Raw genomic sequence first — 15,875 nt, 5'->3', positions numbered from 1 at the left:
CGGGGCTTGCAGTGGTGGGGGAGGCTCCAGCCCTTCCCCTGCAGCCTCAGACGGCTGCCCACTGGGGCTGTTGCTGCTGGCAGTGGTGCTGGTGGCAGAGCTGGTGGCGATGCTGGTGGCAATGCTAGCAGTGGTGGGGGAGGCTCCAGACCTTCCCCTGCAGCTTCGGACAGCTGCCCACTGGGGCTGATGCTGGCAGTGGTGCTGGTGGCGGTGCTGGCAGTGGTGGGGGAGGATCCAGCCCTTCCCCTGCAGTCTCAGACTGATGAACCGCCATAGTTGGTGGTGAGGGCTCCGACTGAGTCCCAGCACCAGGCCTCTTGTCCTTTTTCCCTGCTGGTGCAGGCCCCTTGTCCTTCCTGCCATCAGCTGGGATGGCTCCTTGCTCCTTTTGGCAGCAGCCGGGGATTGCTCCTTGCCCTTCCTTTTACTAGCTGGGGGTGCCTCCTTGCCCTTCCACTTTGCAGCTGGGGGTGGCTCCTTGCCCTTCCCTGCATCAGCTGGGGGTGCCTCCTTGCCCTTCCGTGCAGTACTTGGTGCAGGCACCCTATCAGTGTGGCTGCCTGGTGCCTGGGATCCTCTCCCACCTGGTGTGGCTGTGGACACTATTGTGCCCCTAGACTAGGTGGCTGAGGTTCTTGCCTGGGTTGTGACCACCCTGCCCTGACGTTGGGGGGGGGGGTCTAGGGAAGAGGTCAATGTTGGTGAGGGAAAGCTTCTTAGGGACATTGGGGCGGGAAGAGGGAGATGGTTTGGGAGTGGAGGAAGAGGGAGTGGTTGTAGGAGGTGTCAGTCTGCTGTGTTTGGGTGCAAGTGCATGGGCTAGATGCTGTTGTGAGGTGGATGGCTGTTGGGTGTCTGAGTGCTTGCGTTTGTGTACTTTGGGAGGAGGGGGCACAGACACAGTGGGAGAAGACACAGGGGACGTGTGCATGGAAGTGGGGGTGGTGACTGCCAGTGATGGGCGTGTGCTGTTCGGTGTGCTGGTGATTGGGTTAGTGGATGAGGATGTAGTGCATGCAGGTGTGAGTGTAGATGCAACTGGGAGTTTGGTGGAGGACGAGGAGGAGGGAGCCACAGTGGGGGCAATGGATGTTGGTATGTCTGCATCTGGATGGTGTTTCTGTGAGTGCCTGTGTGATGAAGTGTGGTGCTTGTGTTTGCCATGTCCACTCTTGTGTGTTGTCCTGGGTGCATGCTCGTCTGTCTGTGTGCTTGGGATAGGGTGGGGTTGAGGGCAATGGGATTGGGTAGAGCAAGTTGGAGGGGGGGAGGCTAGAAACAAGGAAAATGCTGCCATCAGAGAGGAGACCAGAGCCTGGATTGATTGATGTTGGGCCACCATGCCAGTGTGAATGCCCTCCAGGAATGCATTTGTCTGTTGCATTTGGGCTGCCTGCCCCTGGTTGGCATTCACAATGGTTGACTGCCCAAAAGGGATGGTTCACAGGAGGTCTGTGGACTCCTCACTCAGGGCAGCAGGGCTAAGTGGGGCAGGGCCTGAGGTGCCTGGGGAAGGAGATTCCAGCCTCCTGGGTGAGCGGGCAAGGGCAACTTGCTGAGGGGCTGCTGGGAGGGTGGTGCTGGTACAGGGGTGGCGCAGTAGCTGGGGTGGTCACAGAAGTGTCCGCCACCACCAGGGAGGTCCCATCGGAGGTGGTATCTTAGTCTGTATTGTCCCCTCCAGTCTCTGCTGTGGTGCTCCCCTCGCACTCCGTCCCACTGGTGCCCTCAGCGTCGGTAGACTCTGCCTCCTGGGTCCTCTGGGTTGCAGCTCCCTCTGTCGCCGGTGCCTCTGCTCCTCCACCAGATGATGCACATAAAGACAGGGTGACAAAACAAAAAGGGGGGGGGGAGAGACAAACTTGGTCAGTGGCACCAACAACACCACCGCAGACGTACACGACACACACACACAGGGAACAGCCCTACGCACTAGGCAATGCACTACCAGTCACAATGCTAGTCACCAGGCCATGGATAGGGACACGTAATGCCAATTGCGGCATACCTGAGACCCACAGACCCCTACCCAGTAGTGGATGCCTACTAGCTTGGTTGGAGGTATATAACATCAGAGCCCTGCCCAACACAGGATCTACTCTGCAATGTAAGGCCTGGCCTAGGGGCACCCACACGCCCACATCCCCCACACGGATCCCACCTCACCAGGCACAAGTTGTATATTGGGCCACTGTACTCACCCCCTTGTGGCTGCTGTGATGCCCCCCAACGCCCATCCAGCTCCGGATAGGCCATTGCCAGTATGCGGGCCATCGGGGGGGTCAGGGTTCGACAGGCACCCCTTCCCCATTGGGAGGCCATCCCCACCTCGGCCTCCGCCGTCTTCCATGCCCAGCGTCTCAGGTCCTTCCACTGTTTGCGACAGTGGGTGCTCCACCTGCAGTAGACCCCCAGGGTCCGCACGGCCTTGGCGATGGCACGCCATATACCCTTTTTCTGATGGGCACTGACCTGCAGGGAAATGAACACAGGGAAAGGTATTAGTCCAACCGTCCTGCCTGTTACACTCATGGCCAACCATGCCCCTTCCCATCCCCATTAGCACAGACATGGCCCACCATAGATGTTGCACGCTGCCCAGGGTCCATCCACCACACACCCCCTTGCATGAGGCCTTCAAAAACAGCACTCCATGCATTCACGTCCCATGCCTTGTGCTCACGGTGTACTCACCTGTTGGTCTGGAGGCCCATACAGCATTCGGTACACCAGTCTCTCCAACTCTGCCGAAGTGAAGGCAGGAGCCCTTTCCCCAGTCACACGAGCCATGGTCAGTTCCAGACACAGGTCAGAGCAGCACATGCAGTGTAGGTCCTCTCCTGTTCAAGGTCAGGTAGCATGTGAGTGAACAGATGGAAAATAGCGGTGACGTCCGCAGCGGTGCATACTGTCACCGCCGGCATACATCACCATTGGCCACTGTACCCCATAGTGCCCAATGTTAACCAATGAGGAGTTGCACAGCGGTTTTCGACCGCCTCCTGCAACGGCGCACAACGTCAGCGGAATTACCTCATTTCCACCTGCCCCTACAAACAGGACAGGCGGACGCCATTTCGGGAGGTGCGGGCCATGGCTCCTAACTGCGTCACAGCACATATGCACCATTTGGACCTCTCCAACAAAATACTGTTAAAGTCACAACATGCATTGAAGTGTAGTGGTTGGAAGTAAGAGATACTGACCAGCTGCTCACCATTTTGTCCCATAGATTGCAACCGCTGCGGATGAATAGGAGATGGAGACATCCCCCCGTGTACAGACCCCTGGTGGCCTTTACAACAATGGAGGAGAGGCACATTATCCTCACCTATTGACTGGACAGGGCCACAATCACAGAGCTGTGTCCCCAATTGGAGCCTGACCTAATCTCTGCTATCTGTCACCCCAGTGGATCCCCCCTCTTGAGCAAGTGCTCTCAGTGTTCCATTTCCTGGCAACTGGCTCCTTCCAAGTGACAGGGGGCTTGGCAGTAGGAATGTCTCAGCCAATGTTTTCAATAGTGCTGACCAGAGTGTTGTCTGCCCTGATTAAACACATGCGCAGCTACATCGTTTTCCCCCAGGTGGAGGATTTGGCCACAGTGAAACCTGATTTCTATGCAATGGGACATATCTCCAACATTATTGGGGCAATTGATGGTACACCACACATATTGCTTTTGTGCCCCACCAGCAAAATGAACAGATGTTCAGAAATCGAAAGAGCTTTCACTCCATGAATGTGCAGATGGTGTGCCTGGCGGACCGGTACATCTCCCACGTCAATGCAAAATATCCTGGGTCTGTGCATGATGCCTTTATCCGGAGGAGTAGCAGCATCCCATATGTGATGGCTCAACGCCAGAAGCACAGGGTGTGGCTAATAGGGAGCCCTGGTTCCCACCCAGTATATGTTGGAGTATGGGTATGGTGTAGGCCCTAAGGGTTGGTGTGTAGCTAACAGTTGTCCCTCGATATTTGCAGGTGACTCTGGTTACCCCAACCTCTCATGGCTACTGACCCCTGCGAGGAATCCCAGGACAAGGGAAGAGGAACGTTACAATGAGGCACATGGGCAAACAAAAAGCATTATAGAGAGGACCTTTGGCCTCCTGAAGGCCAGGTTTCGTTGCCTCATCTAACAGGTGGATCCCTGTACTACTCACCCAAGAAGGTCTGCCAGATCATCGTGGCATGCTATATGTTGCTCAACCTTGCCTTACGTCGCCAGGTACCTTTTCTGCAGGGGGATGAAGCTGGTGATGGCCGTGTGGCAGCAGTGGACCCTGTGGACAGTGAAGATGAGGAGGCAGAGGATGAGGATGAGGACAACAGAAGTGCAATAATTCAACAATACTTCCAACAACACACAGTTAAGACAGTGTACCTTCCCATTAAAATGACTGTTTTGTGTTTGACATTGTCACTGGAAGGCTGATTTTCCCACTTCTATGGCCACTCAGTGTATCCTTTGGCATCTCTATTTGCAGATATTTGTGCCCCACTATTGCTCCTGGTGTGTTGACTGCAGCCAACTACAGGTCATTCCTATGTATACATTACTGTACAGTTGATTTTCAATGTTTAAACCTTGTTAAACGAATACATACTTAAATCATTTGACATACTCCATACTTGTATTTTTTCAAATAGTGTTTATTTAAGTGCTAAGAAGTAGAGGCGGATGTGCAATGAGCTGAGGTGATGGTGGAGGAAAGTCCAGGGTACAGTCTAGTCTATTTTTATCACAGGTGCATTGTCCAAGGGGGCATAGGAAGGGGAGCAATGGCATTTCAAGGTGGACAGGGTGACAGAGTAGGACACAAGGGTGACAATCAGGAGAGTCTTATTTCCTGGCCGAGGTCTTGGCCATAGTCTCTGGCTTCTGCCTGGATCACAGGGAATGTTTGTGGGGTGGTTCTCCTTCTGCAGGGTGAGGGGTGCTCATGGCCTGTTGGTTCTATGGCAGGGCCTCCTGTCCACTAGCGGCAGCAGAGGTGGTGGGTTGTTCATCGGTTTGGCTAGTGGTAGAGGCCACTGCCTCCCTCATAGTGTTGGCCATGTCTGCCAGAACCCCTGCAATGGAGGCCAGGGTGGTGTTGATGTCCTTCAAGTCCTCCCCGATCCCCAGCTACTGTCCCTCCTGCAGCCACATGTTCTCCTGCAACTTGTCCAGTATCTGGCCCAGCGTATCGTGGGAATGTTGGTATGCTCACAGGATCGCGGTGAGTGCCTCCTGGAGAGTCAGTTCCCTGGGACTGTCCTCCCTCTGTCGCACAGCAGTCCTCCCAGCTTCCCTGTTGTCCTATGCCTCTGTCCCCAGAACCGTGTGCTCACTGGCCCCAGGTCCCTGATCGTCCTATGTTTGAGGGGTGGCCTGGGGTCCCCTTAGTGGTGGACACACTGCTGATTGACGTGTCCTTGGGACAGAGGTATGGGCCCGCTGGGTGAGTGCTGTGGTGGTGTTTCCTGAGGGGTGAGGCTCTGTGGTGGGTTGTGACTGTGCCTGGGTAACCAACTGTCAAGAGAACCCTGATGGACCAGGTTGGTCATCCAGATCCAGGTGAGCAGAGCTGCTGTCATCACTGTGGGCCTCTTCTGGGGAGGGGGCTGGACGTTGCTGGCACCTCTTCTCCTGTGACATTGGCTGGGGGACCTGTGGTGATGTAAATGCAGTGTTATTGTTTCTGCATGTGACACCATGTGCATGGGTGTGTTGCCTTCTATGGCTGTTGTTGCCCTAGCAGATTTGCCTTTGTGTGAGTTGCTATTTGGTGCGCTAGGTGGTTCTCTCCAGTGTGCATGCAGTGGTGATAGGTGTCAATGCTGGTCTGTGAGGGGTGTCCATGCATTGGTGTTACATGCAGGGCTTGGTATTGGGATGAGTGGGTTGTGATGGTGGGGTTTGTGGGAGGTGGTGAAGTGATGGGAGTGAGAGTGAGGGTGAGGGGGCGAGTTTGTGTTGGAATGCACGTAGGGGTGTGTGATAGTAATAGAGATTTGACTTACCAGATTCCAGTCCTCCTCCAACTCCGGCCAGGCCCTCAGGATGTATTATTGCCAAGACTTACTCCTCCCATGTTGTTAGTTGTGTGGTAGGAGGTGGGGGGTCCACCGCCAGTCCTCTGTACAGCTAATTGGTGTCTTGCTGCTGTGGAACGTACCTTCCCCCATAGGTCATTCCACCTCTTCCTGATGTTGTCCTTGTTCTTGGGTGCTGTCCCACAGCGTTGACCCTGTCTATGATTCTCCACCATAGCTCCATCTTCCTAGCAATGGATGTCTGCTGCACCTGTGATCCAAATAGCTGTAGCTCTACCCGGATGATTTCCTCCACCATGACCCTTAGCTCCCCCTCAGAGAATCGGGGGTCACTTTGTGATGCCATTGGTGTAGTGTGCGTGGTGTGGGTGAGGGTGTGTGGGGTGATGTGTTGGGTTGTGTGGTGTAAGGTGCCTGGATGGTGTATAGGTGATAATGTTATGTGGTTCTGGTTGTGTGGGTGCTCTTGCTGTATCTCTTTCTTGTGGCAGTGGTTTGTAGTCATAAAGGGTTGTGGGTAGTGTGGGCGTGTGTTTTATAGTGGTGTGGGTGTGTGGGTGTGGTGTGTGTATGTGTGTCAGGTGTGTGTAGTTTGAATTGTCCAATGTGGTGTAGTTTTGTTTGAGTGTGTGTATTTTGAGTGCGGCGGTATGTACTGCCAATGGTTTACAGCCATTCAGTATTCGCTGCGATGATTCGTGGGTCATAATGCTGTGGGCATAGTTCTGTTGGCGTAACGGTGTGGGTTTTGCTACTGCCAGTTTATCACTGACATTTGGGCTGGCGGACTTGTGTGTGTGGCTGTATAGTGATGGATTGGTTTGTGTGTGTCATAAAATGTTGGCACTCATCCGCTGCAATGGCGTTATGTTTGCGGCAGTCGGCATGGCGGTAAGCAGGATTTACTGCCAATGTCATAATGAGGGCCATAATGCTGGTACAGAACTACCATCTCCACATGAGGCAATTACAACAATGTCTTGGACACCAGTGGTACCAATTCCCAGACTATTGAGAAGACAAACTCACACCTTCTCCCTGTTCAACTCAGTCCCTTCTATGGTGGTGCCACCCACAAAGCCTTATTTGTGTGATTAATGTCCTTGTCTCACTTTTAAATGTATTAAAGTGGTAGTGGTCGGAAATCAGCTCCGTTACCTTTCTGTGGGAGGATTTCAGCTAAGGGAAGTGAAACACTAAGAATACCAGAGTTACTTCTCCATGTTGAATGTTATTCAAGCTAGTGCCCAAAATCTTTCTATTTTTGTTGAACTTACCTGCTTCATACCTACCAATTCACTCCATGTACCTAAAATTCTATCACACCATAAGCAGAATATGTCATACTTTGAATGCGGGCAAACTGCCCCTCTTCCACTGACTACATTTAATTGTCAGTCGGTCTCTTTGAAAGTTGTAGTTGATGTCCTCTGACTTTGAAATCCTGATCCACTGTATTGGATTAGACAGTGCTGGAAAAGGGCTGGAACCTGCTGCTTTCTGGATCTAACACCTGTACATAAGCTGGATCTAAAATATAATCTGGTCCAAGTGCTTTGTGTTCTAGTAAAGTTTTCTGGGTCTGATACCAAAGGATAGCAGCATCACCGGAATTCATTCACTGCGTCATTCTCTGGGAATATCAGCAGCTTGCAGTGGAGGTACACATGCCTCCACCGTAGGACCATGAACTCGACTCTTTTTCTCTGAAATATGGCCTGTCTGGAAGCAGATGGCGCTCCTAATGTGCACAGCTGGAGCCTAGCTATTGCCAACCATGAGAAACAAGGGTAGTCTATGCATGTCACTTCGAGATCTGAAATATGATTTTCAATATCAAGCATTGTTGTATATAACGTGTATCTTAGGCTTGGGGGTGGTGCCCAGCTGATCTGGGAAAAAGGAGAAGCAACATGAAGGGAAAAAGAACCAGCAGGATGACCTGGATCACCAGCAGGATCCGGGCCATCAGGAGGACCAGGAGGACGAAGTCCAAGAGGTTCATTATGTTTAGTGCCAGAAAGAGATAAAAATCCCTAACCATGTGGCAAGGAGATGGGGATCAGGACAAAGACCAGTAGGTCCAGCACAATTAATGCAAGGGAAACCCAATGGAACTGAAGCAGTTGGTCTGTGACCAGAAGGAACAATACCAGGAGCACCAAGATCTGGGATACCAGGTCTACATGGAGCAGCATGAGGAGCACCAGCATTGGAAAATATAGGCTTAGAGAAGCAGGGAGAGCTACAGCATTAAAAATAGGTCCTGGACTTGGAGAGCCAGGAACATAGCCAAGGAGGGCCACGAAAAGGAGCAGGACCTTTATGAAGACCATGACATGCAGGACCATGGCCAGATGAATTAGAGGCATTGGGATGTACATTAGGAGGAGGAGATGGCCCAGGGGAAAACAAGACAATGGGGATCAGAGCGAGGAGGATCATCATCAGATGAGGACAAAGAGGACCAAGAGGAGCAGAAAAAGAACTACGCATAGGGTCAAGGGAGTTGAAACTAGGATCAGTAGGAGTGGGCAATAACAGAAGGATCAAGACCAGCAGGATCAGAATTAGGAAGACCAGGAAGACCAGGAGGAACAGAATCAGAATTACCAGGAGAACCCGCACGAAGTGAGCTGAGAGGACCAGCATGAAGAGAACCGAGTGATCAGAAAAAGAAAGACCAGGAAGACCAGGAGCCAGAGGAAAAAGAGGGGCCAGGCTAAAGAAGACCAGGATGGTGAGGATCAAAACAAGAAGAACCAGGGACAGAACCCTGGAGGAGTACCACAATTAGATAGAACATGACCGAGAAGACTAGGTGGATTAAGACTAAATGGACCAGGAGGACCAGGACCTGGAAAATCAGGAGCAGGAGGATGAAGGATGAAGGGGAGTGCAGTTCAGGCAAGAATGGATGCACTGTTCCACAATGGAGGTGATTCATCTCCACACAATCTGAGGGAAATCAACCGGTCCCCAAGAGTATCCAAACTCAGGAACAAGAATCCTCACTCACCATTTGGTGACATGCTTCATCATCAGGCTTTGCTCCTCGTCAGGCCGGTACTGCAATGCTTGACGGGCCCCTCGAGGGGCCTCTTTACTGGAGATCTTTTAGAATTTTTTGCCAGTGGTGAGTGCTGTAATGTGGGTTTGGTGAAATAAACTGTTAAATTTGACTAGAAGGACCATATAATAGAATATGCTTGGTGAGAATGTGGGCCTCTGTTAAGGTAAAAAACAAAGAAAGTAAGGGGAAAGTAAGAATAATGTCTATTTTTCCCTACTCGAATGTAATGTCTTATGTCAAAGAACCTCTCATCTAGGGGTTTTGTATGTGGAGGACAGGGTTGGGAATCCTTACACTGCCTAAAATGGAAAGGTCAACATGTTTCTTGCTAGTTTAGTCTGAATACATCTAAGTGCGATTCATCAGGACCTAAAAAAGATCGTACCTAATCCTCACTGTTACAGTAAACTACGTTAAATATGTAGAACAGGAACCCTCCTCAATTTAAAGGATGGTCCCCAAAGAGATAGCGACGGGCATTCGTTATCCAGCAAATGTAATAATTTGCTCGTAAATCCTTCGGTCAGACGGCACCTGCTCCTGCTCCGCGCTCCCTGGAGTCAGTTCTGGCAGTTCAGGACCAGTATTAGAAGGATCAGAAGGCTGAATAATAGGATCAGGACCAGGAGAAGGATGGCCAGACAGAGGATGATGAGGAAAAGAAGGACTAGTACCAGACTATTATGGTGGGGAGGACCATGACCAGGTGGGGAGGATGATGAGAATACAGAAGATGGCCAAGGGCGCTAGGATCAGAACGACCAGGTCGACAAGCATCAGAACCAGGAGTATGAGGAGTGCAAAGAGGGCCAGAATCATGTCAAGGAGGACCAAGACAGAGAAGAGGATCCAGGGGAGTATGAGGAGAAAATCCAAGATGAGAAGGGTCTTTGAGGATTAGGAGGTCGAGGAGTAGATGAAGATGAGGGGAACTGGAACAGGATGAGCATGATGAGGAGGAGCAGAAGACCCACAAGGAGGAGAAAAACAGGAGAATGAGTAGCAGGAAAAGGAGGCCAAAGTGATTCTAGGCCACAACTATTAGAACATGGTTGGGTTATAGTTTATGCACCTCTTATTCTTAGTTACTATTTTTAGGTCTCAGCCATTTTAGAGACCACCACCTATATAGTACAGTTAAAACGCAAATTAAACTCCTCAGCTATCTTCAAAAGAAGAACAGCAATAGTATCACATATTTCCTTGTTCGTATTGTCTTTGTAGGTTCAGTCTGTCAAAATAATGTTTTAACTGTCTATCAATTTCTGCGGCACCCAGTTTATGGGAACCCAAAGTAAACTTTTTCCATTACCAGCAAGAGGACTGAAGGAATATTTTTGAGCTCCTTGGAAATGTTCACTTTATACTCAAAATCAGAATAAAACAAAGATCAACCTATATGTTTCGCGCTAAAAGAAGAGTCCCCATTGATTACAATGTTTCTAAGTAACTGGGGGGAGGGGGGTCTGTATTCTCTAGCCACAGTACTTGGTCTCGTACTGTTGTTTTTACTGAACTGCACTTTTGTTTACATTTTCTACCTTGTAACCCAGCTCAGTCAGTCACAGGGACGCTGTCTATTACAATCTTTCTGTGACTTGGACTTTGTTCTTTGCATGCAGATCTCACTGTTCCACCTTCTTAATCTTACATCTTCCGTGAGCCCAATCTCAATCAGATTTTCGACAAAGCTAACATAAATTATTTCCTTAAATAAAACTGTTTTTTTCTAGTTATCGTGTAAAAGAGACTCAGAGGAGATGCTTTATGATCGGATAAGGGACTCAATATATTGGACGCTTTTCTACCCTGCAAGCCTCCACTGTACAAAATGCTAGGCTTTGAGGGGAAGAAAAACAAAACATGTGATACAGCAGTTTGGCACTGGCACTGGAAGTCAAAAATGTCTTCATTAACGGCGCATTATCATTCCACCCTCCATTTATGAGGAAATGTTAATGATTTTCAAAACAGTCCAGTCGTTCCTAAGCATTGAAAAGATACTGACAGCTCATTTCAGTCGGTAATCATTCGCAGTTTCTATTGTGGAATGACAAGTGTGCTGATCAGGGAGAGCAGATCGCTCTCCATGGACCTTTGCATGCTCTCCGGATTACCCTTTCACGATGTGCCACGTTTCTTTGTCATTCCAAAATCTATCTCTTTAGGGACTACATAGAAGGCACTCCTCCCGACATCCTTCATTGGTCTGACCATACGGCGATTTGTTGCTTCTTTCAGGCCCCCATCTGCATTTGCAGCTTGACACAAGGATTTGCAGAAGGAATCCTACCTTGAAAATATTGATGAGGCTTGACTTCTGTGAATCTTTCCCACAACTTTGTCACATCCCAGACACAACATAAACACAATGCTACGATGAAACATTCTTCAGACACATTTCTGGAATTTTCCCTTGGGTGTAGATAGCTGTTTTGACTAATTGTAATGATTCAATAAGCTATTATGTTTTTCACCTAAGCACTTGGCTTCCCCCAAAATAATGTTGTTATTATATTCATGTCGAAACTATACATGTATATACAAAGTGTTTAATAATTGAGTCCACAGTCTTGAAAAATGTACTGTAATGGATACACAGATCTAGAACTCACTTCATGTGCTTTGATAGATGAGCGAATTCATGTTTTTTGACATTTTCTGGACTACAACCCTTTCATGAAATGTTAAGATCAGTCATGAGTTGCCTGATTAATCCCTGCTGATCATCTTCCCTCTCAAACTCCTCTTTCTGAAATCAGATACTTGTTATCGTGTTCTATCCATGTATGGCAGGTCTGATTCTTGTATAGTGTTTTCATGCATCTGGAAATACTAGGGTGTATGAGCTAGAATACGAATGTTAATTCCAGTTTACCCCTGAAGTACAGAAATATGGGAGTGATCATCAACTCCAGCCTCTCACTCATCGTCCTAGCAAAGTCTTAGGTACATCTTCACACATCTATATTTCGCACAGACTCTGGAAGGTACTCTTATGTCCTGTCGTTCCTAGATTATGCAGATTGACTCTACTTCTGCGTCCCACTGTTGCTACTCTGAACACTGTAAAGAATCAAAGATTCTGAAAGCACTTCTACCTACATCGCCACAGCACAGGGGCCCTCAAAGTTCTTAACTACTCATTCAAGGCAATCTGCGTTGCCACAGGGCCACTTATGGTGCAGGCCCGCAACTCAGTCAAACAAAAGGTGGAAGCAGAACAGAACCCTCTTGCACTAGACTGTCACCCTTGTTCACCATCCCTTCCTACAAGAAGTCACACGGTGGTAGAGCCCCTCCAGAAAAAATAATTTATATTCAAAGTCACATGGAATTCAGGAAGGTGGGAAAGAAGTTACTCTTTTCTAGCACATGACTTTGGTTTGCACCAACCAACAATCAGAACTAATTCTGTTACAAGGATATTATGGCCACCAAATGACTCAGGAGAATTCCCACTGAAGAACCAGAAGCAAATCTCCCACAAGAGTATAATCGTTACAATCAATTGGTTATATGTGCACTTTCAGCTCGCTTCCCTCTACTCCATTCCACGCATCAGTGCAGCTTCAATTTCACAGTTGTGAAATAAGGGCAAACTGCTGCTTATCAGGGACAACACCAAAAAATTCCCTCATAGTCCACAATCTCAACCCATACCATACCAACCAGACACTTGACTACTATATAAGCTTAAGCATTCAGTCTCTCAATTCCCATTCCACAGTTCTGCCCACGGGCCCTACAAAATATAACAGCATTAGAGCACCGCTCTAGCATTAATAAACTATACCAAATACTTTCGACGTAGACCCCACTACAACCCATAGCCTACCAACTAAGCAATCTATGAAACAGCATGTGTGCCTTGCTAAAGGTTTTAACTGCTACGTAAATGCTACTACAATAAAATATAAACAGCTTAATATATCTTACGGCGAAACCACAAATCTTTACCAGCCTACCAGAAAAGTCAATCAGATTTTTTTTATTGTCACGTAATGACTGAGGAAATGAAGCATGCAATAATTACAAGAAATATACCAAACGCTGCGCATCAGAAAACCGCCTTTTGCAAGAACTTACTAAAGCACCCACAGGTAGCTGATATGTCCATCTGTAAAGAGGTTCAAACACTGTGCAACACTACTTTATTTGTGATAGAGATCCAGACGGCCACTCCATGGAGAAGAGGTCTATCAAAGCCACTGGGCAGTGCTTCCTGTTGATTGTCAATAGATGGTAATGATGGATGATATCTGGTAGTCAGTGTGAAAGATGCATGATTCAGAGAGTTCATTGTGTGTTACTGTAAGGCACAATGAGTCTGTGCTAGAGAAGGGCAAAGAAGATAAAACAGTATGGTAGTAAGCAATAAGCATCACTGCTTTTGCAAAACTGTGGAGGACCTCAAATGCTGCCCCCTTTACTGCTTGTCCACAGCAATCGTGAGCCAACATTTGGTCTTCCATTACACCGGATCTTAAGCCTGTCTCCATTCACAGTTGATCTACAAAGCTATTCCGTCATGGTGGGCCGACAGTGGTTTCCCGTCATGGAAAGCTTCCTTAAGGTGCAACTCTGAAGTGTCCTGTAGGCACCACTTTAGAACCATTGATTCTAATGCCTTCTAGCTTCACAACACCTCAGTCTATGCCCCATTTCTGAGGGTTTCCCAGAATGACCTAGGTAAATCAACCCCACTGCTACCGTTTTGGCTCTCTGTTCATGAAGAAGCTTATCCGGAATGTCATTGGTGCTGCTCTTCCAGTGTTGGGCTGGCCATTTCCTACAACTATCATACTAACACAACTGAAGCAATATACTATGCCATTGGTGAAAAGCCACGTGTATCAAGGCATGGGTGCAGCAATATCTCTTAGAGCGGTTTGAAACATACTTTGTGAACCATAGACATATCAATGTTTGTTTTCCTTTGTGGTTTGCAAGCATATTTTAGCACAACAATCACCAGGAAGCATAGAGGGAATGAATACCGCCCCTACAGGTCATGCAAGTAATCCCAACCCCAAGTACACTTCAACTCTCCAAATGTATAGCGCCACAACTCATCCTCATCCACAGTTATTTGCCTTTTATGGAGGACCCACCACGTTTACTCACTATACTCACTCTCCCACTGACCAAATTTGCCTCCGTTAGCACAGTTGTCTTGCTCTGCTTGTAAATTAACGAATTTTCCATCCTATTATCCCCCTTAAAAAATAAGCATCTGCGAAAAAATGTCAGCATAATAGCAAGGCGCTGCAGAGAGTAGAGTACTCAGTTGGCCCCAGCGAGGCAGTGGAAATTTCCCATCTGGTATGTGGCTTTGGACAGCTCGTACCCCATGTTATCCACGCACCAGCACCGTCCTCTCCCTCGCCCCTTCGATGACTTGCACTTGGGGGAAAATGAAAAAAAGAAACGTTAACAGAGAATGGCATTTTTCTTGTCCATGTGTGTATGTTAACACTTGTGCTAGCAATTAAGTGTCTGTATTATTATGTGTGTATGCCTGTGTGTGTTAGTGTTATTAGCCACTCTGCTCCTAAGATCATTATTTTTGAATCACCTGGTATTTTGTTTATGCACAGAACGTGTGTAAGTTGCGTAACTAGTGCTTTGATAGGTTTGCACTGCGTGAGAAGAATTTCAACATGGGTGGTCCCTGTCCCCTTGCCCACATCTTGATGCGACCCATGGTTAGGGACGAACTTGCCAGTAGAGCAATTAGGCGGCGCCAGTTGGGCTGATTTGACAGGAGTGGCAGTGGTGGTGGTGGTGGTGGTGGTGGTGGGGGGGGGGACTGTTTCTGGGCTGTTTTATGAGATGCTGGGTCGGTTTTACTGTTGATTTCCCTGATATTAAAACAAACGTTGCCCACAGCAAGGTCAAATCCACGCAGCCGTATGCCTTTCAAAACAACTTTAAAGCTGTCTTTAGAAAATCAAAACTGGCCAGATTTACACACGTGGGTCACACCTTTAGCTTTTTAATTCCCTAATATGGGCAACTTTTATTATGGCGCCCTGGCCTTTTTTCTGCCTCAGCCCGACCCTGTCCATGGTTAATGACAGCTGGATAAGGTTAAAATAAAGAGTAGTGCTGCTGGGGAAACTGACTGCTGGCACTTTTTGGTAAAATCTGCGAATTCTGTGATGAGTGAGATTCCTCACTTTCCCCTTGATGCAAGATGTACGTTCCAAATTCGTTGTGTGTAAATCAGGGCTGGGATGGCCATACCTGTGGATATCCATATCCAGAAGTACCCCCAGTGTGGTGTGCAATAACTGAAAGTTGGAGACCGTGTTGGTAACGTTTCCTGTTGCCCCCCCCCCCTATTTATTCCAGCGCTGCCCCTCCCTCCGCATCCCCTGTGTATAGTTGTAGCTCCGGTTCTTTCTTTTGTGTCTGGTTGGATCCACAAACCTTGCTAAGTGGCAGAGTGAAGGCCTTTCTGTTTGCCCCGGTGGTCAAGAAACAGATTTAGCAGGTCAGCCTGTGGCTGCCACAAGTGACATTCAAACAAAAGAAAGACCAAATGAATGCTCTTCTGAAGACAAAGATATTTACTTTTGGCCAATTCCCCTTATTCACCCACAGTCAAATGGTAAAAAACAGCTTATGGCACTCTGCAAATTCGAATATATATTACATAGGCCGTTCCACGCTAATGAAAATAAGTATCTCCCAATAACAGTTATTTAGAACAAGGGTACTAATAAATTGAGCTCACATCTTACTAAAGT

The 15,875-nt window shown here is 48.3% G+C and overlaps 1 protein-coding gene across 1 annotated transcript in view; it reads right to left on the bottom strand.

Annotated features, from left to right (window-relative positions):
- Window positions 1-13,091: 13,091 nt before the first annotated feature.
- Window positions 13,092-15,875, bottom strand: part of IGFBP6 (insulin like growth factor binding protein 6) — a 241,703-nt gene continuing 238,919 nt past the window's right edge. The window contains exon 4 of the mRNA XM_069230935.1: window positions 13,092-14,526. Coding sequence (XP_069087036.1) covers window positions 14,407-14,526 — 120 coding nt within the window. The 3' untranslated portion in view covers window positions 13,092-14,406. The remainder of the gene's footprint in view (window positions 14,527-15,875) is intronic.

The sequence above is a fragment of the Pleurodeles waltl genome, chromosome 4_2 (assembly GCF_031143425.1).
Source record: "Pleurodeles waltl isolate 20211129_DDA chromosome 4_2, aPleWal1.hap1.20221129, whole genome shotgun sequence".
Classification (NCBI taxonomy): Eukaryota; Metazoa; Chordata; class Amphibia; order Caudata; family Salamandridae; genus Pleurodeles; species Pleurodeles waltl.
Note: the sequence above shows the minus strand (reverse complement) of the source record. Positions and strands in the feature narration are given on the sequence as shown.